At 42.6% G+C, this 25,831-nt stretch overlaps 1 protein-coding gene across 1 annotated transcript in view; it reads left to right on the top strand.

Annotated features, from left to right (window-relative positions):
* LOC115084996 (cadherin-6-like) overlaps window positions 1-25,831 on the top strand; it is a 233,274-nt gene that overhangs the window by 90,173 nt on the left and 117,270 nt on the right. The window contains exon 2 of the mRNA XM_029590503.1: window positions 17,372-17,730. Within this exon, the coding sequence (XP_029446363.1) occupies window positions 17,527-17,730 (204 nt within the window). The 5' untranslated portion in view covers window positions 17,372-17,526. The remainder of the gene's footprint in view (window positions 1-17,371; window positions 17,731-25,831) is intronic.

Raw genomic sequence — 25,831 nt, 5'->3', positions numbered from 1 at the left:
GAATAAGGTGAGGCAAACGGGGCGAAGCCATCTAGCATCGACGGACGCCACACTGATTCCAAGAAAGTTACCAATACCGTCCTGTTGGAGGTTCCTGCTATAATCTATCAAATTTTCTGGAGAACTCTGAAGAAGGCAATCTAGTGGGTTGTGACACTTTACAGGTGGCTTTTGTCTTTGTGAAGGATCATAATAATATTTTCTGATTGCATTTTTGTCATAAAGATGTGTTATTAAAGGGTCAGAAAATTTGGATGTTTCCAGATTTGGCCAGTCACACAGGAGCATAGAAGGAAATTCTTGGCTATGAAATCTGAAGTACTTGCATTAGGGGCTACTTGTATTGTTTGTCATCCTTGTAAATATGTTATAACTTTAGATGCCTTCTTTGACCCAGTACAACTTAAAGAGCTCATAGATGCCAAGCATGGTATAGTATTGCTGCCTTCCTCTGTTACTGTAGGTAATTAATGATATGGGTAATGTTCTGCTCTGAAGCTCTCATCCTTTGTGAATTTCTTTACTTTTCTATTAGCCTGTCCCCATGGCTATTTACTGCCCCCCCCCCCCCCCCCCCCCGGATTATAATTGGGGTCTAACATTAACTTATATCATGGAATAATTTGTTTTTCTTGTATTCCATTTGCTTTATTGTTATGTTTTGCTAACTATATATAATGTCTTTTTTTCTTGTCAAATATTTTATATTTGATGTTTTATTTAAAATACATAAATAAAAGTTAAGAAAGAGGGAAATTGAAAGGAAAAGAACTCAGGAACTCTCTCTGATTTCAGATGATTCCTTGGATGTGACAGCCTATCTGGAAACGTCTGATACTGTGGTGGCAAAACCTGCTGCTTTGCTGGTGTCATTGGTTCTGGATTTTGACAGAGATTGGCTTCTACAAATGTATTTCAGATGACGAGAGGGCACTTTGTTATGTTGCAGAACAATGGCATTCCCTGACATGACAATATCCACTCAAAAGAAAAGGAAGCAGGAGCAGGGAGTTTCAACTGGGTGCTCAGTTTTTTCTAAAATTTCCTTGCAAATGCTGTGTTAACTATAGGGATACTATGTATGAACCAAATCAGCTTTCCTTCTTTTGGCTGATCAGATTGTTCCTCCACATTCTCCTATTATTATCTCAGAGGCTTCTTCATAGGTGTATTTGGCATTCGTTTTTTGTTGGTTGTCTCCAGAGCTAGCTGCTTGCTCCCTTTTTTCCTTTGTTTAATTTTATTTTCTATTTGCATTAAGATAGAGATGTATTTATTATTTATTTATTTAAAAGATTTTCTATACCACCTATACAAACTATTGCAGGTCTAAGCGGTTTACAAATAAAAAAAAGTTCATAATCCAATTTTAACAGGTAAAACAAGGTGTTACAACAAACAAAATAGAAATTAAAATAGGATAAAAAGTAGGACAAATAGAATACTGTGAGATGAACTAACAATAAAATAACAAAATAAAAAGGCCTTCATGCCTAAGGATCAGCAAACGCTAATGAACATAGGTAGGTTTTAATAGCTTTTTTGAATTCTTTGAAATTTGTAAGTAGTCGGATAGAATTAGGCAATGAGTTCCATAATGTTGGGCCCGCTACGGGCAAGGCATGTTTTTGAGTTAGGTCCAGCCTGGCTGTTTTAATGTTTGGTACCTGTAAGTAATTTTTGTCAATCTAGCATAAGTGGCATGGTGGTTGGTAAAGACGTAAGGAGGAACATAACCATATGGTTGATGCGCTATGTATTAAGTTATAAATAATGGATAGGATCTTGTACTGAATGCGCTGACAGATCGGTAACCAGTGGCCTTTTTATAGGACTGGAGTGATATGTTCTCTACAATGTGTATTGGTAAGTAAACGGGCCGCAGAGTTTTGAATTAATTGAAGAGGATGAAGGGTATAGTTGGGGAGCCTAGGTAAAGTGAGTTGCAATAATCTAAACCAGTTAGTATTAACGCCTGGACTATGGAACAGAAGTCATTCGGGTAGAGGAGCGGTTTTCGTTTTTTTAATCAGTGTGTTTTGTAAAAATAGGTTTTTGGTACAGATGAAATATTAGCAGTCATGGATAAATTGGAGTCTAAGATGACACCTAAGTTGCAAGCTTGTCTGGACATAGGAATGGTAAAATTTTCAAATTTGAATTCTGGTGGAATAGCACAAGTTGAAATTGGTATGGTTGATATATTATTTCTGTTTTTGTGGCATTACGTGTAAATCGATTATGAGACAACCACGTGTTTATTGTTTTTAGATAAAGGGTTACTAATGACAGTGTATTACTCTAAGAGGTATTGTATGGCAAAATAAATTGATGTTGTTTGTATATATTTTTAAATTTATGTTAAGACCAGATAATAGATGGCAGAGGGGTAACAGATATATATTGCATAAGATGGCAGATAAGGCCGATTTTTGAGGGACACCTGAATTGTTGTAATACCAGTTGGAATGAAAGTGTCCATGTTGTGGTCTGTGGGATAGGAATGACTTAAATCATCAGAGGACTGTACTGTTAATGCCAATATGTTGGAGATTAGCGCAATAGGATGTTGTGGTCTAAAGTATCAAAAGCTGCAGAGATACCATAAAAGGTGTAGTTATTTGGCGTGAAATAGGCAGCGAAATAGGCAGCGAAAAGGCTCCTTACCTTTTCACTGTCGGCGCCTTCTTTGCAGAGTCAGCCCCGGTGACGCCCCGACTCCTCCTCTTCCGGGGCCGACTCCGCCCCGATGTACCTAGCGCAGGCCTGCGCTAAGCTTTCTAGCTATTGCACGCTATTGCACGCTATCGCAAGCGTGCGATAGCCTTAGAAAATAAGGCCCTAAATGTTTTACTCTTGTAATTGGGCTTTTGAAAATTGCTACAATATATGCTATTGAATCGTCCATAGGATCTACCTGCCTAAGTGCACTTTACTCGGTTAAATTGCTTTTGAAAATTGCTATGAAAGTAGTTACATTTACACGTGTAAATTGTAAATCCTTTTGAAAATTCAGCTGATTGTGCGTAAACCCCAACTCCACCCCTAACAGCCCCAAAACACCTATCCCCAGTTCCCATTAAAGTATGCATGAAATTGGGTTACACATATACGTTTATATGAACTGAGCCCTGGGCTATTTTACAATGACCATTTATTCACATAAAAAACTATGTTTTATGAATGTAAATGTCTTTGAAAATTTGGCCTTTAGATTCCAGAATGCCAATCATTTCACTATAGAACCTGGTTTCTAGACTGGACTTTCATTGTAAAAGATGCACTATATTTTTGAGGGGAATGCAGGGTCATATTTATTTTTACCCATCATTAGAATTCAACTCACTCACCTTCCTGTAACAAACAAATGTTGGAGCGCAACTCTTTATTACATTCTAGTCAGATATTGGAATAAAATAAAATTAGTACATTAACTGGATTTATTAACCTATAAACTGCTTGGATTTATAATTGAACCGGCAGTACTCAAATGGCTCTTACATAATTATTTCTGAATGAAAAGAATTCAAGTTTTAGCATGCTTTCTTGGCATCTGTTTCATTAAGCCCATATATCCTGCTCTTGCCTGTATCTTCTATATTGCCACTACAGAATTATTCATTAAAAATATGCTTTCTTTTGCAACTTAAATCATTTTGTTTGACAATGCATTAATTGCGAAAAAAAAATTCTTCTCTGTCCCCCCTTCTTTACGTTAATAAATATGTATTAGCTAGCTCATTTCGGCAAATGTTTATTAAATATCAAGTGAGAGCACTTGCCTAATGCTGTAATTATTATTCTCTTTAGACTATATTCTGCTTGCTATTGTGTGTGTAATTTGGTTTATGGAAAGTAAAAAACTAAGGCCTGGATTTATCAAAATGCACTAAATATTGCATGTGATAGGAAAAGGGGTGTGTTTTATGGTAATAGGCAGTTTATTGCAATAATACCTATGCAAAGTGCAACAACTGCCAGAATTGATGCATTTCCTACATACAACCACTGGGGGGACCATGTTTAAGGGAGAGAGAGAGAGAGAGAGAGAGAGAGAGAGAGAGAGAGAGAGAGAGAGAGAGAGAGAGAGAGAGAGAGAGAGAGAGAGAGAACCTAACCATAATACCATCACACTAGATTGGTATTTATATCTCTATGGGAGGCCCACCTAGTAACTCGAGGTGAGGTTTAGATATTAGTGTAGGGGTTAGGGGCCACTTTGACATTCAAAGGGAGACACAAACAGAACAGTGCTCTCATGTGAAGATTTGATGACCCTAGGAGTGAGGAAACTCACTCAAAGATGAGATTTGTGCAATGTTCTTTCAACCTAGTTTGATGTTACCCAGGTAGAGAGAGTCCATCAAGCTAGGTTGAGAGAACATTGCACAAATCTCATCTTTGTGTGAGTTTACTCACTCCAAAGGTCATCAAATCTTCACAAGAGAGCACTGTTCTGTTCGTACGTCTCACTTTGAATGTCAAAGTTGCCCCTAACCCCTACACTAATACCTAAACTTCACCTCGCATGACTAGGTGGGCCTCCCATAGAGATATAAATACTAGAGATGAACTTCATTTTTCTGGCTCGGGCTGGGTTTCAGTTCGGGCGCTTCGTGGGAAAACTCGTTTTCCCACGGATCATTTTTCACCAAAAACGAAGCTGGAACCCGACCCAAACCCGAAAAAATGAATCCAAAAAAAAAAAAAGAATCAGAAAAAAACCTACCCCAACCCTTCACTTTACTTTCTTACAACCCCCCACCATCCCGATCCCTCCCCAAGACTTTCTAAAAGCCCTGGTGGTCCAGCGGGGTCCCGCGAGTGATGTTTCCCTCCGTCCCTTCGGGCTGCCGGGCCTGCTATGAATCAAAATGGCGCCGATGGCCTTTGCCCTTACGATGTCACAGGGGCTACAGGTGCCATTGGTCACATGGTAGGAGAAATGGATGGCCAGCGCCATCTTGTGCTCCTACCATGTGGCAGGGGACGACCAATGGCACCGGTAGCCCCTGTGACATAGTAAGGGCAAAGGCTATCAGTACCATTTTGATTACTGGCAGCCGACGGCCCGAGTGCAGGAGATTGCTCCCGGACCCACACTGGACCACCAGGGACTTTTGGCAAGTCTTATGGGGGTCCAAAAGTCCCTGGTGGCACTAACCCAAAAACCGAGTTTTCCCCAAAGTTTGGGGGAAAATCCATTTCATGGTTCAGGTCCCCTGAACCACCACGAATTAGGCAATTTCGTTGAAATTGCCTAATTCGTGATAAATGAATGCACATCTCTAATAAATACCAATCTAGTGTGAGGGTATTATGGCTTCTCTCTCTCTCTCTCTCTCTCATAGCTTGGCTGGCTCAACTGCATATATCCTCCCCTTTTTCTCATTTGCATCACACCAAACGTTATGGTGCTTTCGCATGCGTTAAAGGCGTTTTTTGCATGCGAAAACACCATATAACACTTTGATAAATAATCCCCTAAGAGAGTAAGATGTGGTAGGTAACCTGCTCTAGAGTCAGACTACTGCAAAGAATGACTGTAAATCCCTGTTGGATTTCTTACTGAGTAAAGTGCCTCCTTTACAAGGGGAATGCTGTGGTGTGCATAAGGTTTCCCCATTGACTTCAGAGTTTCAGGACAGGCTGATCCAGTCTTGATTTGACTCCCACTGCCTGCATGGACTTTTAGTCTTGCTTTCCTTAGGGAAATCAATAGGGACACCAGAGCTCCTTCCATGCAGGCTGCAAGGTAAAAGCAGGATCTGATCAACGTATCCTGAAAATCTGTAGCCAGCTGGCAACCCTAGGATTGCTGGAAGATACTATGAACAATTTGCTAAGGCCCCCTCATAGGGAGTTGCTACGATGGATCATTTTTTTGCATTAAGTATAGAGGCTCCTAGAGAGTTCTGAGAGAAAGGAGGAAGCAAAAGAATGGAATTATTAGAAAGAGAAGGAGTGCAGTGAGCTGGAGGAGTATCACAGACAGTGCTGGATGTATGGTGCATCCTGAGAGTCACTACAAGCTGAGGGGTAGGGACTTGTGAGTTGTCTCTGCTTGTTTCTTCAGATAGCAGCTGAAGGGAAGAAATTATGGAAACTATTTTTCCTTGGCTGTGTATCTAAGTCTTAAGATCTGGGATTAGCTAGGGTGTAAGATTTTCCAAAATATTGGATAACAGCTCTTACTCTTCTCATTTCTGTTCCTGCCAGCATTGAATCCTGTTTAACAATACTCAGGAGAGAGTTTGGGGGTTTATGTTTTTTTTGTGCTTAGTCAGTAATCCACTGGAAACCCGTCAGCAGCCTACTGAAAGGTTTAAAAAATAATAATTTTCACCCTGATTCCTTCAATCAGTATTGACCAGGTGTCACCCAGAATTTATTCCAAAGGGAAAAAAAAGGAGAGCATGCCCATCCAGTACATAAAAAGAGAAAAAGGAGATCCTGTCCAGCACAGTGTATCAAAGGGGTAATGATGTGCATTTGAATTACTCTGCATGAAGAAAATGTGACAAATGAGTCAATTTTCAGTTTGGTTTGGTGTTTCTGAAGCAACCAGGCTCAGACACCAAAACAATCCAAATCCTATTCTGCTCATTTGGTTCAGTCCCTCTAAATCTACGGGGAAAGCAAAGCCAGCCAGAGCAAAGTCGGCTGTGTATGGGACAAGGAAGGAGCAGGACCAGTCTTATCCCAGCAGATAGCTGCATGAATTGACTTCAGTTTTTTTCAAGTGAAAGTGAAGCTGAGAACATTTGAGCAGCCAGTGACTATTTTGGTCTCAAGTTATTCCCCTATTGGTTCTCAGAGAGAGAAGGCCTAAGATTTTTAAGTCTTTGCTCCAAAGTTCCAGAGTTCAAGAAAACAGGGGAAAAAAAGCTTAAAATTTAGAAGAGAATGCTCTTACAGTCACTGTTCCTGTGTCCTAGCTGTGCTGCTAGGAGCAGGAAAAAATGTGATCAGTCTGTTGGAGAGTTGCAGTGTTAACGTTTTATCAGCCAGGGAAAGACTGCACTTCTCTTCTACAGCAGGCAGGCAGCTTGTGTCAGTGTTTGTAAGAAACATACCAAGAGAGAGAGATTAATTTTCTCTTGCTGGATCTGCAATGTGGCCAATGACTGGCTGTGACAGCCTTTGCTTACTCTGTGTAAAAGAGTCGGCGCCACTGACACTGTACTAATTCTTCTGTGTGTGTGACTCTTGCACTAATTTCTTCGTAACATAGTCAGCAAGCATCAGCAGTTCACTGTGCTCTATTTGTAACAAACATCAGTGTCTGGTCTGCTGTTTGTGTGGATCCATGCTTTAGTATATATTGATTGTAACACTAGCAATCTGCTTTAATAAATTACATTATGTCACTGGCATTAAGAGGCAGATATGGCATTGGGAAAAGAAGAGGGAAGTCTATTCTTTCTCTGGTATCAGTGACAATGATGAGAGGCATAGATAGGATGAAGACCAGAAGCCCTCTAACCACAATCAGAAGAGATTTTTTTTTTTCTAAGAGAGAGAAACCAGCCAGAGATGCAGGGTATGCTGAGAAGCTGGAACAGCTGTAGTCTGCTCCCATCTCCACTGCTAGTATGGTGCAGAGACAGAAGTCTCAGTGCAGAATGGTAGTAGAGATGTGCTTCATTTAAAGCTTTCGGGTCGGGCTTTGGATCGGGAGCTCTGCGGAAAATTTCGTTTTCCCTCGGGTCGTTTTTTTTTTCGGCAATTTTCAACAAAGTGCGTTAGTGCACACTAATGGGCCTTACTGCGCACTAACAACCAGTTAGTGCGCACTATCTCAGCATTAGTGCGCAGTACACCGACCGAGACAGTGCACACTAGCTAGATGTTAATGCGCATTAAGGCCCTTTAGGGCACCCTAACAGGTTAGTTAGTGCGTCCTAATAGAACTTACGGCACACTAAGTATGTAGTAGTGTGCTGTAACTAATGTTAGTGCGCACTAAAAAAAATGCAACTTAAAAATTAAAAAGTATCAATTCAGAGAAGTTCGTTAGCTAGAAAAACAGAGCGCACTAATTGGTATTACTGTGCACTAAGTGGCATGCAGTGCGCAATAACTCCGTTAGTGCGCACTAACACGAAATACGAATTTTGCCGAAATTTCGGCAAAATACGCTTCATTTTTCGGGGCTACCAAACAACAATGAATTAGACAATTTCGTAGAGATTGTCTAATTCGTGAAAAATGAATGCACATCCCTAAATGGTAGTATCAGCAGTGGGGAGCCCACTTTCTGAACATTTGTGAAAGCCAGCACAGCACTCCCTGTTCTGTTCTGACCAGTGTCTGCAGCAGATCTTTGCAGAGCTTACTGATTCAAAGGAATCATGTCAGAGATTTGAAGATGTAGAGAAAGAGGATATTGAAAGCTGAAGAAGATTTGGAGAACATGGTTACTAATGTGATACCTAACTGGTGAGCAGCAGCAGATGGATAGCATAGTTCAGTGGTACTCACTTCCACTCCTCTGGGATTGCAAATGGGTCAGGTATTCAGGATATCCCTAAGGAATGTGCATGAGATAGATTTGACTACATAAGAGGTAATGTGCATGCAAATCTACTCCATGCATATTCATTAGGAACATTCTGAAAACCTAACTCATTTGTGGCATAGTCATAAAGGCACTAAGTGATCCTTGACTGCCTGCCCAGGAAGGGCAGGCAGTCAAGGCCATGAGAGGCAGCCCTGGTGTTTTACTTCCTGGTTTGCCTTTGACCTCAGCCCCAGTAGTAGCAGCTGAGGATCCAGAGAGGGGATCCCACAAGACATTAGAGGTGTGGAGGCACTTTATTGTTTTGGAAAATCAGCATTTTTCAGAATGCATTCACTGTCCAAAGGCCATTTGAAGAGGGTTGGTAGTGGGCCATTTTCAAACAGTGGTGTTCTCCATTATTTGCAAAAACACCCTTAGTATCAGGTTCAGGGAAGGCTGGTACTAGTCTAGGGACCCCCATCTTTTCCTCCAAGCAGCAGCAGGAAAGCCACAGCAAATGAGAAGTCCACCTGCCATGCTGACATCTCCACCCCATTACCCAATGATGAGGCAGGCCAGCAGCCACTACCCCCATGTCAGTGGCAAGCCACCATGAATCAGATGGGGTGGTGTTCTGTATCTCTGTCCCTGGGAAGAGGCAAGTAGCATCAAAGATGGTGACATGAACCATCGGGCAAATGATTGCCCTGGATAGTCAGACCCTGCAGATGGTTAAGAACATGGGATTGAAGTGGCTGCTGCACACCTTATCCCCAACTTATACATTTCTATTAAAGCATTTGTGGTAGGTGGGTTAACCCCCTATCCTGTACATTCAATACCATGCCCAGAAGTAGGAGCAGCTGTCCAAGGTAGAGCAGACCAGCATCCATTTTACAAGTGACATCTGAACCAGTCAGAATTTTACATATGCCTTACCTCTCACTGGACGAAGCAGGAGCAAACAGCAACTCAAGCAGGGGCACCCCAGCATGCTACAGCAGATGGGCTACCTTGCAAACCCAAGTGATGGACGAGAGCCGTACCTCAGCCCATTTCCTAGCAGGGATAATCAGGATGATGAAGGGTTTGAGGCTAGTCTACAGTAACATGACCATTCCTAGTTCTTTTGTTACAGACGATGGCATTAACGTGATCAAGGCAGTGAGTGATGGAGGCTACCAGGGAATCTGATGCTTTGCACACTTGCTTCATCTGACAGTAAAGATTGGGGGGGGGGGCAAGGAAGGTGCTAGCTGTGTCCTGCAGAAACTTGAGAGAAAGGTACAGAAAAATGGCATGGCTTTTTAATCAGAGTATGAAGAGCAGATAGGAGCTCTGTGAAAAGCAGGCACCTTGCTCAGATGATGCAGAGGTTAGTGAAGGAACAAACACTCTTTCATGAGCTGTCCATGAACTCCAAGGTCACGCTGTGGTGTCAGGATTGGTTTCACATGATGCAGAGGATAAAAGTCCTGAAGCCGTTGAAGGATGCTACGAGGCTCTGAGGTCAACAACAGATAGTGAGGTCATCTCCATAATCAATATCCTGGAAGAGAAGTTATATTGTTTCCATCAGGAACAGGGTCTGGCACTACAGGCTAGGGGATTGCTTGCTGCAGCAAGTGAAAAATCAACTCAAACCCATCACCTAGATGAATCCCTTCATGCTGCCACTCTGTATGACCCACAGGTGAAAGGGAATATTGCTCTCCAGTCTGGAATACTGACTTACTGGAAGCTGGTGACAATTGTACAAAAATGGAAGCACCAGGGCAGAGAGGAAGTAGGATTGCAGCACAGGAAAGAGTGGGATCTCCATGCAATGCTTTCAGCATCAGCAGCACCCTGAAAGCTACAACTTCCTCTTCTATCTTTATCCCCCCCCCCCCCCACCTTTTCCCCAAACCCATGGCCACCACACAACAGGCTCCCTGTCACAGGCCATTTCAGTGGCTGGCAACAGAAAGCAGTATCTCCCCAGAAAAGGAGACCCCTGCATAAATTATACTCATGTAGCACCTTGGAAAGCCTAACGAGAACAACACCGTTGGCATATTGGGTACTCAAGTCTACAGTCTAGCTAGACCTTGCTAAGGTTGCCCAACATTTCCTTTCTTGCCAAACAGCCAGTGTGTCTGATGAATGCATATCTTCAATGGCAGGGGATATTGTGAGTCCCTTCATTCACCAATGTTGGCGGAATTATTGATCTTCCATAAGATCCACCTCCCTCTGTTGGGTTTCCCTGAATTCCCATGCAAGTGGCAGGAGGACCCAATGCACAGCTGCACCGAGCCAATGCCAGCACTTCTTTGGTCTCAGCACCTTGCCATGTTGTTACCAGTTGCCAATCTTGTCACCGCTGCCCAGCCTATTCCTCATGCCCTGCTTCTCTTCTGCTTCAGCACCCAGTTGTGTTTTTGCCAATTGCCCCCCTTGCTGTCACTGTTTGGCCTACTCCTGCTGCACTGCCTCTCTTCTGGCTCAGCGCGCTGCTCTGCTGTTGCCGTTCTTGCTGCTGCTGCTGCTCAACCTGCAAACACTGTCCTTCCATTTCCTTGATTCCACTGGGATGTTTTATCCCCAAAAACAAAAATTAAAAAAGAAAAAACTCTCTTCATTTGGCTAGGCGTCGGCTGCTGAACATAGACACGTATTCAGCGGCTGCTACTTAAGCCACATAAGTCCCGCTTATCTGGCTAAATAGTGCTGAATGAGCTTTGAAGATTGGGCCAATTGTGCACAAGAAATCCCAATATTATTTGCATTATACTGGCTCAGGGCACACAAATTTGAACTCAGCTTATAAAAAGTTGCGCACAAGAAAATCTTTGCACATTTAACCTTTCAAAAATTAGAAGGAACATTGGATGGTACCCATAGTCTTGCTGGCCCCTGTGGAAAGTTGCAGGATTCTGAACCCATGACAGAAAACAGGGGTTGAGGATTGCATGGTGTGTGTAAGAGGGGGCAGGTTAGTAACCTGTGAATGTTAGGGGTGTGCAACTGAAAAAGTGTGTTTTTTGATTTTGTTTTTGTTTGTTATTCATTCATTGGGTTTTTTGTTTTGATTTGTTTTAGTGTGCACTACATTCTTGAGTGCACACTAAATCCCTTTTTGTGTGTGCTATTTTGATTTTCTGCGCACTAAAAGGTGAATTTAAAAAACCCGGCATGTGTCGAAATTAGGGGATGCGCAAATAGGTTGGACCGTTGTGCAACGAGCAGTTTTTAAAAGCCAGCCGGACATGTGTGTACTTGCTGCTGTGCGTACAAATGAAAAGTTTTAAAAAAGGGGAGGAGCATGGGCATTCCGGAATTGTGCCCTAAAATTTGCATGTAAATACTTACCTACACTGGTGCACACTGGGTTCCCCTGCCACTTTACTTCTGCTATGGATGACATGTACGTTATAAAATAAAAAATGCTAGGCAGATCAGCGGGGTTTTAAAGGTCGGGGCTAACAGGGGGGAAGGGAGGCTATTAAACTAGGGGGGTTTGGAAGTCCTATCCCTTAACTAGGCAAACTGGGAACAAATTAGGAAAATGGCCAATGGTTTCAGCATGCAAGGGTTTTAAAATCCCCCCACTTATGCAGTAGAAGCAGCATTTGCGCACACAGGTGCGCATCCACTTAAAATTGCACACACGTGCACACAGTCAGGCTGTTTTATGACATGCGCGCATATATGCGTGCATGTTATAAAATGGCTGCGTCCCTGGGTACGGGCTGACGAAGACGTGCACATGTGCGTCTACATGCTGCATTGAAAGTTACCATCCCTGAACACCTAACTTGAAACATATTCGTGGTACTACATTTGCACGCGTAAGTGGACGCATGGAGAGCTATCCTAGCATTTGATAACCTGCCCAGTGGGTTGCTGTATAGTTTATAAAATACAGTGCAGTTCTGCTCTGAAAGTATGGACACATGTTTCAGTACGCACAAATGATTCCAATGCAAGAAAGTGCTTACTTTCTCTACCTATTTTATAAAAATGCATGCATATATTTTGGCACAAACAGAATATCATGTATACGTAAAACCCTGATTTATATGCTCATTATCGCCTGATTTGTCACTCTTAAACCTTCCATGCAGCTCCTGCTCTGCTGGCCTTCCCAGATAGTTATTCACTTCAACCTCCTTTCTGACCTCAAAATGGGTGAATACATTTTGATATTACTGTATATTTATATTTAAGATTGTATATCACTTTGTTTCCATGAAGAAAGGTGATTGAACAAATTCCTAAACTAAACCAGACCTATATATATATGTAACCCCTTTTTCTCCAGGGGCCACTCTCAGATGCTGCAGAGCACGAGCCCACTCGGTGCAGCTCTGGGTTCCAGATTCTGTTGTGGGGGGCAGCTGAGCTACAGCCGAAGGGGAGCACGCTCATTCACTCCAAAAAAAAAGCAGTCCATACCCAGTGCTGTGCTCTAAAACAAAAAGTAAAATGTACTGAAGAAGAATCAATCTGTTCAGCATTACAAAATGAAATAAAGCAGGATGCCACATTTTAAAAGTCCAGAAAAGACAGAAAAAAAAATGTATGTCTTGGTTATAGGGTACATAACCCACTGGAGTATATTTGGGCAGGACTCTGGGGACCTCTCCTTGCTCCCCTTAAAGGTGTCTTATCCCTTAGAATTCCTTTGGAGGCAGGAAAACACACTTCTCCCTCCTGGAGATGGTAGCGCTGTACCTGATGTGACCCACTCACTTGGATGAACTCCTCTATCCCTTACACCTGGAACACAAAGCCCTCTAGAGTCTAAATACAGTTGGCACCTTTAGGGGATCCATTCTAGTCTTCAGACGGAAAAAAAAAAAAAAAAAAGCATGGGAGAATCACAACCCCAATGCTGCTGCTCCCTGCTCCCTGAGTGGCATCTCTCTTGGTAACCAATGGAATCGCCCAGCTTAACTCTCCCCCCTATGGCCCACCCTTTGGTGGGCTACATCCTGACCATCACTCAAAATAATACTACCTGCCCTGGAGCCTCCCGTTCCTGGGCATTTCCTCGAGTAAACCTAGTGGGCTTTACATAAATAATTAAAAGCATAGCTGGCAGAAGCCAGTACCTGATTAGAATTTCCTTAAAAAACAGAGATCGAGTGTAAAAAAAAAAAAAATTGTTTTAAGCATGTTTTCTATGTATGGTAATAAAGCCACTGTGGAAGCCACAGTTGTCATATAGCAGGTTGTCGTCAGCAGGTCGATCTGTTGTACTTCTGAATGTTATGTCCCTTGTCAATTGTTTTATTCTGCAATTGCTCGGGCATGGATCTGACATTCTTTGCCTTTGTCTTCATTACCACACTAGGGACGCTTCCCAAGCTGTTCTGACATGATACGCTACCTACCAGGTTCAAGGTGTAAAATGGAGCTTTTCAGAAGAAAATGAAAGCAGTCCAGCCAACTTTGCTTCCTTTTTTTTTTTTTTTTGGACATTTCTTCAAGTCACGGCCGAGCTCGGTTATTTTGGGGACTTTGGAAACAATACTTGCATGAAGCTGCCTCTGTTCGAGCCCTGCTCACGCTTGGAGATGGCACTGCCTTTTTATGCATATAATTGTACCCCAGAGATTAGTGCTGTGTATATTAATGTCATGGTGGGTATAATAAGAGAGTGCAGGCAGTGCTGGTTGCCTTTATGTTTCTGGTGCACTCACTCATTTTTCTTTGCCGTTCTAGGACATTCTTCTGGCTGTGTGAAAAATGCTTTGAAAAGCATTCTAATTAGTCAGTGATGGCTGCTATTACATTTCATTCCACATTTCAAGAATCTGCCTTCCTTAAATGTGCAAATCTTTTGATTATGGTGTTGTTTTATCACATTACAGTTTTCCACCTGAATATTAAATAATATGGCATTATATATTTCCAGGCTGACTTTTCATCGTTTCTGTTTTGCGTTTCTTCTTTGTTTCAAATCGGCAATTGCAAATAGTAAAATATTAATCTGGAGGGTCCTCTGCTAAAGTAATTGTATTTCTCTTCTGGCTGGCTGTAAAGTAAATGCGTCTCAGAGAAATACATGAAAACTACATGAGTCCCTCCCAATTTTAGTTAATCATTACATAAAGAATTTGGAAATGGCATGCAAAGCTTGAGATGACATCACATTCATTCATTCATTCATTTCTCCATCTGTTTACTTATTTGTTTGTTGAAAGCGCTTATAGGCCGCTCTATCCTTTGACCTGGGTGGCTCACAGAGTAAAACATTCATAATGCAGGCACAAAAGACAAAGGGTTCAAGCACCCTAGGGATCTGGGAAAGGCAAGGCAGCGAAGAAGAAAACAGAAAGAGAGAAAATATTGTTTGGCTCAGGTAAACGAGGTCCATATTCAGAAGCATTCATTATGGATAATTCCGAAGTTATCTGGCTAGATGAATATTTGGGCACTTAGCCAGTTATTTTAGCTGGTTTATAAGTTTGCTGGCTGGAATTTAGTCGGCCAAATTAGGGATGTTCTCGGGGTGTAACTGGGAGGAGCTGAGTTAGCCGGCTGACTCTGATATTCAAAGTTTGCCAGCTAACTTAAGGGCCTCGTTTACGAAGCATTTATGCCGTAGACACAGAATGGGAGAAAAGCCTTAGTAAATCAGGCCTTAGTCAGCTGTGTGGTTTGGCCAAAGAGCTGTCCCTGAAGTTAGCCGGCTCACTTTGCTATCCAGACAGTGACTAAATATGGACCTCATGGGGAACAAAATTGCTTGTGCCGGGTGCATGCTGATGAGAAGAGTGAGAGTGCCTGAGATGAGGAGCCCGAAGAAAGGACGTTCAAGTAAGGAGAAGCGTAGTGCAAAAAAAGAAATGACAAGGCAGCTGTGAAACTGGTGAGCAGGGTGCTGGAATACTAGGGGGTGAGGCGGTGCCTTGCATCTCAAATAACTGAGCAAGGAGCACATAAATGCCCGAGCTGCAGGTGATGCGGGACCTAAGTAATCCTTATGGAAAGTTACTTTCATTCACTCACCGTGCGCAGCGACGAGAGCCACAGGAGAGCATTTGCCTTTCGTTGACTTATTTCTGCTGGTGCAGCATCGGCACAGACAGAAACCAGCAGGTCATAAATCTGAAACGTTTAGCTCTAGCAAAAAAAAAAAAAAAAAATGGATGTCTGGAGATGGAGACAGCGTTTGTAATTTTTTATTCCTTGTCTCTTTAAAATAGAAGAGGGTGGGGGTGAGAGGCGAGAAGAGCAGAGAGCTGAATTGGGGTGATGTAATCAAGTCCTTAGCGCATGCTTTCCTGCCTGTGCTCCTATATTTCCTGCTCACTTGAGTGTACTCGCTATGACAGCTCACCGGTCTCTGGGACGGGCGCTAACCTCACTCACTTCTGGGAGAAGCCCTGGAGTCTGTGCGACGTCTTTGGGAGCACGGGTGTTTTAATGTTGCACGTGGGAGTGAAATGTTAGGGGGAGGGGACCCGAGGGCGCCCGGTGTTTTCTTGTTTAAATTAGTTTACGAAAGCAAACGGCATCTCATTGCATGGTCCTAGCAAGAGCCCCTCCATCGGAAACTGTTAGGATATCTTTGGTTGGTTGTGGGGAGGTGAGACTTGGGAGTGTGAAATGTTTTGAAGGAAAAGAAAACTCAGAAAGCTTATAGGTCGTCCCTGAATTTTCTGTTTCAAAATTCAGGGCGGGTGGGGACCACCTGTACAAAGGTACCAGCAGGCCTTTGGTACAGGTGCAAGTCCGCACTGTGTAGTATCTCTGGGGGTTGCCCACCTGAGGGGAGGGTGGTTCTCAGCCTCGGGAATCTACCCAGGCCACCGCCGAGCTCTCCGGGCTTGAAAACCGGCCTCCCCGTGAATAGGGGAGTGCTCATCGCAGGACCAGCTCCACGCCAGATCCTGATCTGGTCCCACGGGGGCCTTTGATGCAACAGGTTAACAGTTCAAGTCATGCAGGGGGCACATTTTCAAAGTACCCCTTGGTGCTCACGGGGCAACGAGCACTTTGCAAACTGCCCCTGGAAATTTCTTTGGAAAGTTCAGGGACAGACAGCAGGTGTAAAGTATGCCCATGAAAGCACCCCGGAGACTTTTCAAAATGCCACCCTTGTACAATTATCAGGTGGCATAATCCTGCCCCTTTTCTTTGACCGCGGGTAAAATTATCCATGCTGTGAGGAGCACCCATGCATTTACCCGCTCCTAGGGAGAGGGGAGAGTTTCTGACCCACTTTTCCCTCTGGTTAACAGCTAGGTACCCGAGTGAAAAGCTTTGAAGATTGCCCTCTTAATGGATATTTAAAAATGCATTCTACTGAATAAAGATGTGTGTGTGAATCTGAGTGAGAGAGACACACACACACACACAAGAAAATAAAGAGAGAAAAGATAGAAATGGAAACATCCTCGATGGCGTGCAGTGCTGGTAGAAGGGTGTCCAGCCGCCCTAGGCAGTGATGTCGTCATGTGATCTCTCTCTTTCTCTCTCTCTCTCTCTCTCTCTCTATCTCTCTAAAATCATGCATGACAAATGACTCCAACTCCTCAAAGAAATACAGACCCGAAAAAGCCCTCCAGTTCCATGTCTCACCTGCGCCACTTCTCACCTCGTCCGTCCTTTCAAAACTGCCGCCCTTACCGGCTACTCTGCCACCTCCGCCCACTTCCAGAGCCCTAGGCCACTGCCCGCCCCGCCCAATGCTTCCGCCGGCCCTGATGGCGGGTTGCATTGAGGGTGCTTGGTGTTCGGTTATAACATTTCAAAGTCGGTCGACATTGGCTGCAGTTTTATTTTCTGATCTTCTCCTTGGGCTTACTTGCCGTAGCACTGAATTTAAAATGCCTTTGAAAGTGTCTGATACATTGTCATTACTCTTTACAGAGATCCTCCGAGAGCAAAGAAGAGAAATGCTGAAGAATGAAGCAAAAGGATTAAGTCTGGGCACAGAGCACTGAAGAAGATCCTTTTCAGGACATAGCGCATACAAAGAGGGAATTATTTACATCGCAGGAACTTTTGTGCTTTTTGTTTACACCATGAGAACTTATCACTGGCTTTTGTTACTATTCTGGGTTGGTCAGCCCCAGCAAATCTTCACGGGTCCATTGACAAAAAGGACTAGTAGCAGGAAAGGGACTGGGCGATTCTCTGAACTTAATCGCTACAAGCGGAGCTGGATGTGGAATCAGTTCTTTCTACTGGAGGAATACACGGGATCCGATTATCAGTATGTTGGCAAGGTAATGGCTCTCAAGATACATTTACAGCCTTAAAACCATGCTCTCTGTGTCTTGTATATAGCAAGTAATAATCTCTTGAATCAATTACACATTTTCCTAGCTTCATTATTTTAGAAATGACCCTCAATGCCTCTGGGAGGGGCCATCTTTTGCAAGAGGGTGTGGCTTTCCCTCCTCTCCTCCCTTCAATCACTGGTTAGGTTAAGTTGTGTTCGCAGTGTCCCGGGTCCAGGTATGACAACATTTAAGATCTTGAGACTAGCAAGGGCCGTAGTGATCTCTTGTGTGCTGACTGATTCCAAAATAAATTAGCAGAAAGGCATATATTTAAAAAACAAAAAAAAAAACCCAGCCTCAAATATAATTAGCAAAATTGCAGTCAGCAAAGATAGATCTGCATACGGTGGAGGTAGTGCATGCAAATCTATCTAATGTATATTCATTCTGGATATCCTAAAAACCTGGTCTGTTTGTGGCTCTCAAGGGCCGGAGTTGGCCATCCTTGGCCAAGTCTGACTCAACTCAGTGGGTCAGGTCTTATTTTCTAAAAATTTCACATCTTTGCAGGAGGTGAGAACAAAATAAGAAAAATATAATGTGAACACCGAACACCAAGAAATCTAAGAACTCCAAGAAATGTATCTCTTAAAGATTTGCATCTGTGTATAGAGCTAACTGCATAGGAATTCCCACTGGCCAAACCCTCAGCAAGGCTCCTTGTTAGATTCTTGGCAAACAGTGTTCATAGATATAACATTTAAACGAATAGCCATGTCAAATTGGTCTGAGATACATTCTGAGATGCACCATTCCCTGGAGTATATCCTGCCATGTATAAATATAAAGTGGCAACATCCCGTACGATGGGCCCGCATGCATAGAAATACAAATATAGCAACTCTTAGAGCCTATAAGCATATCCAAATGAGAAGGTCCATCTCACCAAATTGGGGATTATTGAGAGAGGTGCTACAAGAGTAAAACATCAATTAATCTACTTCTTTCTGGCTATAGTATTATCAGTGATATAGTACACATTGCAAGAACTACTCTGATTCAATCCTATTAAAGGTTACTGCTCAGAATATGGCTACTCCCAGGGAATCATGGGAATAACAGGAGTATCATAGAGATAACATTTCAAGGCTATTTACCTGAGTAGCTAGCAACATTGAATGATGATCCCCTGGGCTCAAGCTTGTGCCTAAGTCTAGCAGAGACTGTTTAATCTCAGCCTTGCCAGGAGATCCATCTGAGATACAAAATAGTCCACGACACCACTAAGGGGCTAGTGAGAATTCAGTTTCTGCTTTCGCTTGACCATTGTTGGACCTGAAAATCAGTCAAAGTAAAATAAAATTAAATCCAGCTTGGAAGGCAAAATGGTCCTGCTCTGCAGATGCCTTCTCGGTTCTCCTTCTTATTTTTACGTAATTTATGAACTGAGGTATATTTAAACAATGCAGTTACACAGCAAGTGTCTGCTATTCTGAATGCAGCATGCTGTGTGCTGAACTACAGCTGAGGTTACTTCCTTACAGTTCACTTTGAGGTTATGTAATGCTATCATTCATCTTCCCCTTGTTTTCGTTATCAGTCATCCCTGCTTGTTGTTCTCATTTCAGCCTTAACCAGATTTACCAGGCCAAGTTTTTCTCATTTTAGGGGTTATTCTCCTCTTCAATCTGCTTCTGCTTTTTAACACATGGCCAAACCTTATATCGTAAAATGGATTTTGTTCTATCTCTCCCCCCACCCTCCCCCCCCCCCCCCCCATTCTCTAAATACCCTGAATTCATCATAGTACAATGTGCTATAATTGTCTCTTCATTTTATTACTTTGGTTTCATTTCCTTGCCACCCAAGTGGTAAAACGTGCCTGCCTTTGTTTTACACTGGTGGAATACTTAGCATTCTACTTCAAGGACAATCCGTGCCATCTGTAAGACAAGTGTGCAAGTGTTAATACAGGTAAAGATAGGTAAGGCCTAACCAGGATTACCCACATTATATGATCCAGTGAGTTTATCTGAAATTGTAGGGTGATGGGTATATGGTAAAGCAATTTAATATGAATAAGTATGCATCCATTCTCCACTTGGCAGGAACAACTTATAAAATTCTATCAGAAAGTGATTTTAACATCCCCACCTTTCAAGAAAATAATTTCTACTGATTAGGCAGAGATGTTATGTTATGTTATGCTATGCTATGTTATGTTATACTTTTATACCGCTTTCTTTGAAACAAGTTCAATGCAAGGTTGTTTACATTAAGCAAATAGAATAATAAACATACATCATATAAATAATAAAACAATAACATATATTAGTACATCAATAATCTAGAACCAGGACTCAAAAAATTACCCTACTTTCATTAGGGGAAATAGAGTCATAGTTCATCTAAACATTATCAGCCTAACCTACTCCTAATAAGAAATTATGGTCATGTGGCCAGTTAATCTTATGTTTGTCATTAGCCTCTGAATTTCTTCCTCATTGGTTGGACTCTGTATTATAGTGTAGCTAGTTTTGCATTAAGGGTGACGTTATTATAGATGCTTGCATTTATGCGAACTGTACAACATTTAAATAAGCTGCTTTACATAATTATGCATGCTGGAAGGTCATTTACATATTCAATACATAAATGTACATGAATGACAAAAACTGCACATTAATGCAAATGCATTAACACACATTCCACGATAAAGCAGCATTTAAAGCATATTAATGTTTGTGTTAGTGTTTAGCAAGCAGGCTCCACAGTTTGTTATAACTTGTGAGTAATAAAATTAAATTGAGGATGCAAGGGATTATAGCATGAGTAGACTTTGATTCTCCTGAACAGCACTGCTTTCTACACCATTACCTCTTCTACAGTTCATTTTCTATGTAGCAATGATCATAAATGTTCCTCTGGATACATTCCAACAAGGGCATCACAATGACCTTTCATGAGGAGTTCAGTTTCCAGGCCTGCGCAATACCATAAGTGATACTTTCTAATGGACGATTTGATAATAGTACTCTGCTAGTCACAAGGCTATTATGCTATCTACCTGGGTATTTAAATATGTTCTTCTTTCAGCACTTCTGTTTATATTGTTACAGGCTTTAAAAATGTCCAAGTTAAATGACAGTTAATGCATCTTCTGGAGAAGAATATTATGATATACCTACTGTATGTAAAGGTATTGGTTATATAGCTGTGAGTAATCCTCAGAGAATCAGACCTCATGATTACCAAACTCCATTTTATAATCAATAATATACCTTCCTTTGCATCCTAAACCAAAATTAAAATCGAAACCCAAACTGAAATCTATTTTTTGCTCAGTTCCGAGTCTTAATATTAAAATAGACTTCTTTAAATTAAGGGGTGGGTACTGGAGAGTTAGGTAAACAAGATGCTTCATGATCCATCAGTAATGTGCTGGGATACAGCACGACTAAACTAGTCAAGGTGGTACATTACTTGAAATAAAAGGGTAATGAACGGGGAAACCTATCTCTAGTGGCAGCAATTGTAGTTGGAAACAATGATCTAGAATGTGGCTTTTAGTTGTACTAATCATGCACACACAAAGATCCACAAAAAAGTTATAGAGGATACCATTTTATTGGACTAACTTAATACATTTGTGACCAGCTTTCAAGAGCTATGCTCCATTCATCAGAACAGTGCAGAATGAGCTACCGAGAATGTTGCCCGAATATACAAGTGAATTACAGGCTTTATTGGTGGGAGGTGCGGGAGCAGGGCTTGCGGAGGCCCCCTTTATTTGTTTATTTTTTTATTGTTTGTTTGGAACTAACCAAAAATATCTGAACATTTTCAGATAAGTCTATGTTTGGTTCATTCATTTCAAAACATACCAAAACAAATGCACATCCTTAATGTACATACTTTTATAATATGTACAGGCCGGTGAAAGCACTGGGCAAACTAGGCAGCTGCCTGGAGCACCACAGGTGTGATCAGATGTGATCTTCAGGCTCGGAGCAAAATGCAGGACCGTGAGAACTGCACTTCCTATTTCCTGCCCACGTGAGCCAGAAGAATAAGTGGTGTGCTCTGGTTCTACAGAGGCAGGAAGAAGGCGTCCCAATCACTATGGCTGGCAGGAGCAGGAAGCTTTGGTATCAGTCCCACAGGGCTGGAAGAAGATCCCAGGCATCAGGCGGTAAAGCAATGTGGGTCAGGCATTGTGGTGAAAAGAGGAGCAGCACCTTGCAGGCGCGTGGGGCCACTGCCTGAAGGAGCAGGAGTAGTGTTGGAAGGCCGCGCAAGGTGAAGGAGCAGGAACAGTGTTGGCTGGGCGGGCCTCCATGGCAGAAGAGAGGAAGAGCAGCATTTGCAGCTGTGCAGGTCCTGAAAATGCAGGAACAGTGTTGATTGGGGCTGCTGTTGTTGCCGAGAGAGACAGAGCATGTGTGTGTGAGAGAGAGTGAGTGAGAGAGAGTGTGTGTATGTGAAAACATAAGAGAGACAGCATTTGTGCTTGTGAGTGAAAGAGAGCATGTAGGAGAGGAAGTCAGCATATATGTGTGTGAGAGAGAAAATGTGGGAGAAGGATATAGTATGCATTTATGAGAGAGAGAGAGAGCATATGGGAGAGGAAGAGAACTTGTGTGTATGTGTTTGAGAACATGTGGGATAGAGAACATGTAGGTGGATCAAACCATGTGGGAAAGAGAATGTTTGTGTGTGTGTGAGAGAACATGATGGATAGAGAGTGTATTGCGGGCATGGACCCTTGAACGAGATGGAGTTGGTGCAAACTGCAGGGAGGAGCCCTGCAGGTCCCCACCATCAACTGGCAGAGCTGGCTGTGGCAGAGATCCAACTGGAGCTTCACGTATACCAGCCCTTATTCCTCTTAGGTTGAGCCTTCAGGTGCCGGGTCCGGCAGGACTTAGGCATGGGCCTCTGGTGATGAGGTGGAGATCCGTGAAGATGGTCGAGTCATAGGCCAGAGCATGGGACAGGCTGAGTACTGGCATAGTCAGAGACAGGCAGCGGTCAGGACAGGCAGCATTCAGGTGAGGTCAAGAGTCAGGCAGTGGTCAGAGGCAGGCAGAGTTCAATCATAGTCAAGAATCAAGCAGTGCTCAGTGGCAGGTGGAGTCCAATTATAGTCAAGAATCAAGCAGGCCGAGGTCAGGGCTAGAGATCCATCCAAGGGAAGACAGGATGTATAGGCAGGAAGGGAGGTGAGTAATGGCACAGGTAGGCAGGAGAAGACACTGAAAAACTGAAGACTGACCACAGAATGAAGATGAAGAACTGAAATCTGACCATAGGACAAAGATGAAGAACTAAGGAATGATGAACAGGGCCTGCCAAGATGATGACCAGGAATGCAGGAACGAAGACCAGGATCATACTGAGGTAACTTGCTCTAACAAGGATAGATGACCTATTGCTGAGGCCAGAAGCAGAGTCAGGAGAGGCCTTTTATATACCACGGTGTCAGTCATGAGCAATAAGGGCCGTGAGAAATTTCCCTCTGTGTCCCTTTAAATACAGCAAAAAGGCATGCACACATGCCTAAGTTAGCATACTGTTCAGGGAATCAGCGGCAGCATCCAGCCGCATAGACTCAGCAAAGGCATCTATGTCGACGATGGGTCCAGAGGTAAGAGAAGCGGTCTGTGAGGGCAGCCCATAGATTGTAACAGAGTGTTTAGTGGGTGAGAGAACGTATGGAGGATGAGAACATGTGGGCAAGAGAGTGTGTGTGTGTCGGTAAGCCTGTATGTGAGAGAGAACACATTTATGTAGGTGAGATAGCAGGTGGGAGAGAACACATATGCGTGAGTGAGAAAGCATGAGAAGAGTGTGTCAGACAGCATGTAGGAGAAAAAGAAAGTATTTGGTGTGTATGAGAGATGAGTATGTGTGTGAGAGAGCATGTTGCGTGTTTGTGTGTGTAAGTGAAATATAGTGGAGAAAGTTTGTGTGACCTTCAGCCCACTAATTCAGGACAATCTCAGGTGGACTGGAAATTAAAAGTTCCAAGTATGGAGAGCAGACTTTTTAAAATTCTGATTAGTTTTAATTATTGGGTGTTATTTAATGTGTCTGCTGTTTTGAAATATTTTATTGCTATTTGGGAAATTTTTAAAAATTTCTATATGGCTTCATATATTTATTGGATGTTATTCTATTCATCAGCCTTTTTGATATACTTTTATTAGTATTACTTTACTATAATATTTGATGTTTTTTATATTTCTTAATTTTGTTTGATGTTTTCTGAGGAATGGTGATGATTCTTCTTTTCCATTGTTTTACTAGATTCAGAGTCTGCCTTGTAGTTTGCAGTTCAGTTTTTGTCTTCACATTTCTATTTACTTTATGGTCTCTTTATTCTGCATTTGGTCAGGATCTGCCTGTGTTCTGCATGTGTGACCGAGGTGAGGTATTCTGCTAGTGTATAGTTTCTGTGTAGAGATCTATAGCAGCTTGGCTTATTCTGTTTTGGTATTTTTGGTATAAAATTTGCAGTGCTGCCTTTTTATAGGGATGGTTGGTACTGTTTGAGTGCTGGCAGTTAGTACTGTTTTGGTATGGGAGGCTTACTGTATTGTAATTAAGGTTACTCATGGCTTTCTGAGGGCCAAATCCACACCCAACACGTGTTACAATAGATCTAATACCATATGAGTTCCAAGTGTCTTTTTTTGCAGGGTTTTCTTGTTGGCACCAGAGCAGTGCATGTAAATAAAATATACACTCTTGTTGTTGTAAGTGATATTTTTACCTCAGAATGTCTTTTTTCATGTAAAATCTTTTATTATAAAAGCATAATTTTTAATTGTGTGTGGCGAGGTCCGGTGGTGGTGGTCAGGGAGGACAAGGCTGTAAGGTTTGCCTAGGGTGCCTAATATCCTTGCACCGGCCTGGAATATGTATAGACATGGTCACATATGAGAGGTATTCTGGAAGGTATTTTGTGGGTGTGTACTCAGCATACATCCATACTCCACTTTCAATAAGTATGTGAATAGATGGTAAGTCTCTGACATTCCTAAGTTTACACCCCCATTTTCCTTTCCCTAAATGCTGATACATATATTTACCCACGTACAACATGATTTTCTGTTTACACAGGTACCTTATGTTGGAAAATTGCCTTATAGAAAAAGTATCCAACAAAGTTATTAATTGTCAAGGTTTTAGATGATTTTGTGTTTCGCATGAAGGGGTAGTTTTTAAAGCTTACGCGCATGTATCCATGCGTTATAAAGTATGAGGGGCGTGCGCACGTGTGTGGTGGATTTTAACATCCATGCGCGCATGTGCGCACGGCCCGGGACTCGCACGTGCAGGAGGGGTAAATTTGTAATTTACGCACGGCGACACGATGGTCCCTTTTCCCAGTTCCCTACCCCGCTGCCTAACCTCCTTTACCCTTCCCCCTCCTCCCCACCCTCTAAACCCTTTGTCCTACGTTTTTTGGTTTTTATTTTGTTGCTTACTGCTCCTTCGGTGACCCCTTCCCCAGTATAGCGGCAAATGGCCGCTATACTGTCTCCAGCCCCCCCCCCCCCCCGCCCCCCAGGACCTGCCCCTTTCATTCGGCCCGGCACTTCTGCGCGTAACGGGAGTTACGCGCGTGGCTGGGCCCCTTTGAAGATGCGCGCAGCTCGCGCAAGGCCCAGCCACCCTCGTAACCCCCGTTTTCCACGCGCACAACATTTTACATATCTACCCGTTAGAGAATAACTTTCAAAAGATCTCAGCGTAGCCCCGTATATGCACATATATGTTCACACAGAGATCTACTGCAGTAATTTATAACCTTTGTGTATCAGGTACGCGCAGATTATAAAACGCACGTATGTCTACCCCTCAATATATGCACATATGCATGGTTACACGTGAATACCTCAAATGCATTGAAAGCACACACTTTTCCTGCCTATTTTATAAACATATGTGCATATATTTTACATGGGAAAAAAATACAAGCTGTTTGTGTACAACCCTGTTTTATGTGCCTAATCTGTATATTTAAAAAATGTGCGCATGATTGAAATCACCAATTTGCCGATTCCTCCACCAGTTCCACCAGGTCCTTCTCCAGGTC

The sequence above is a fragment of the Rhinatrema bivittatum genome, chromosome 2, assembly GCF_901001135.1.
Source record: "Rhinatrema bivittatum chromosome 2, aRhiBiv1.1, whole genome shotgun sequence".
Classification (NCBI taxonomy): Eukaryota; Metazoa; Chordata; class Amphibia; order Gymnophiona; family Rhinatrematidae; genus Rhinatrema; species Rhinatrema bivittatum.
Note: the sequence above shows the minus strand (reverse complement) of the source record. Positions and strands in the feature narration are given on the sequence as shown.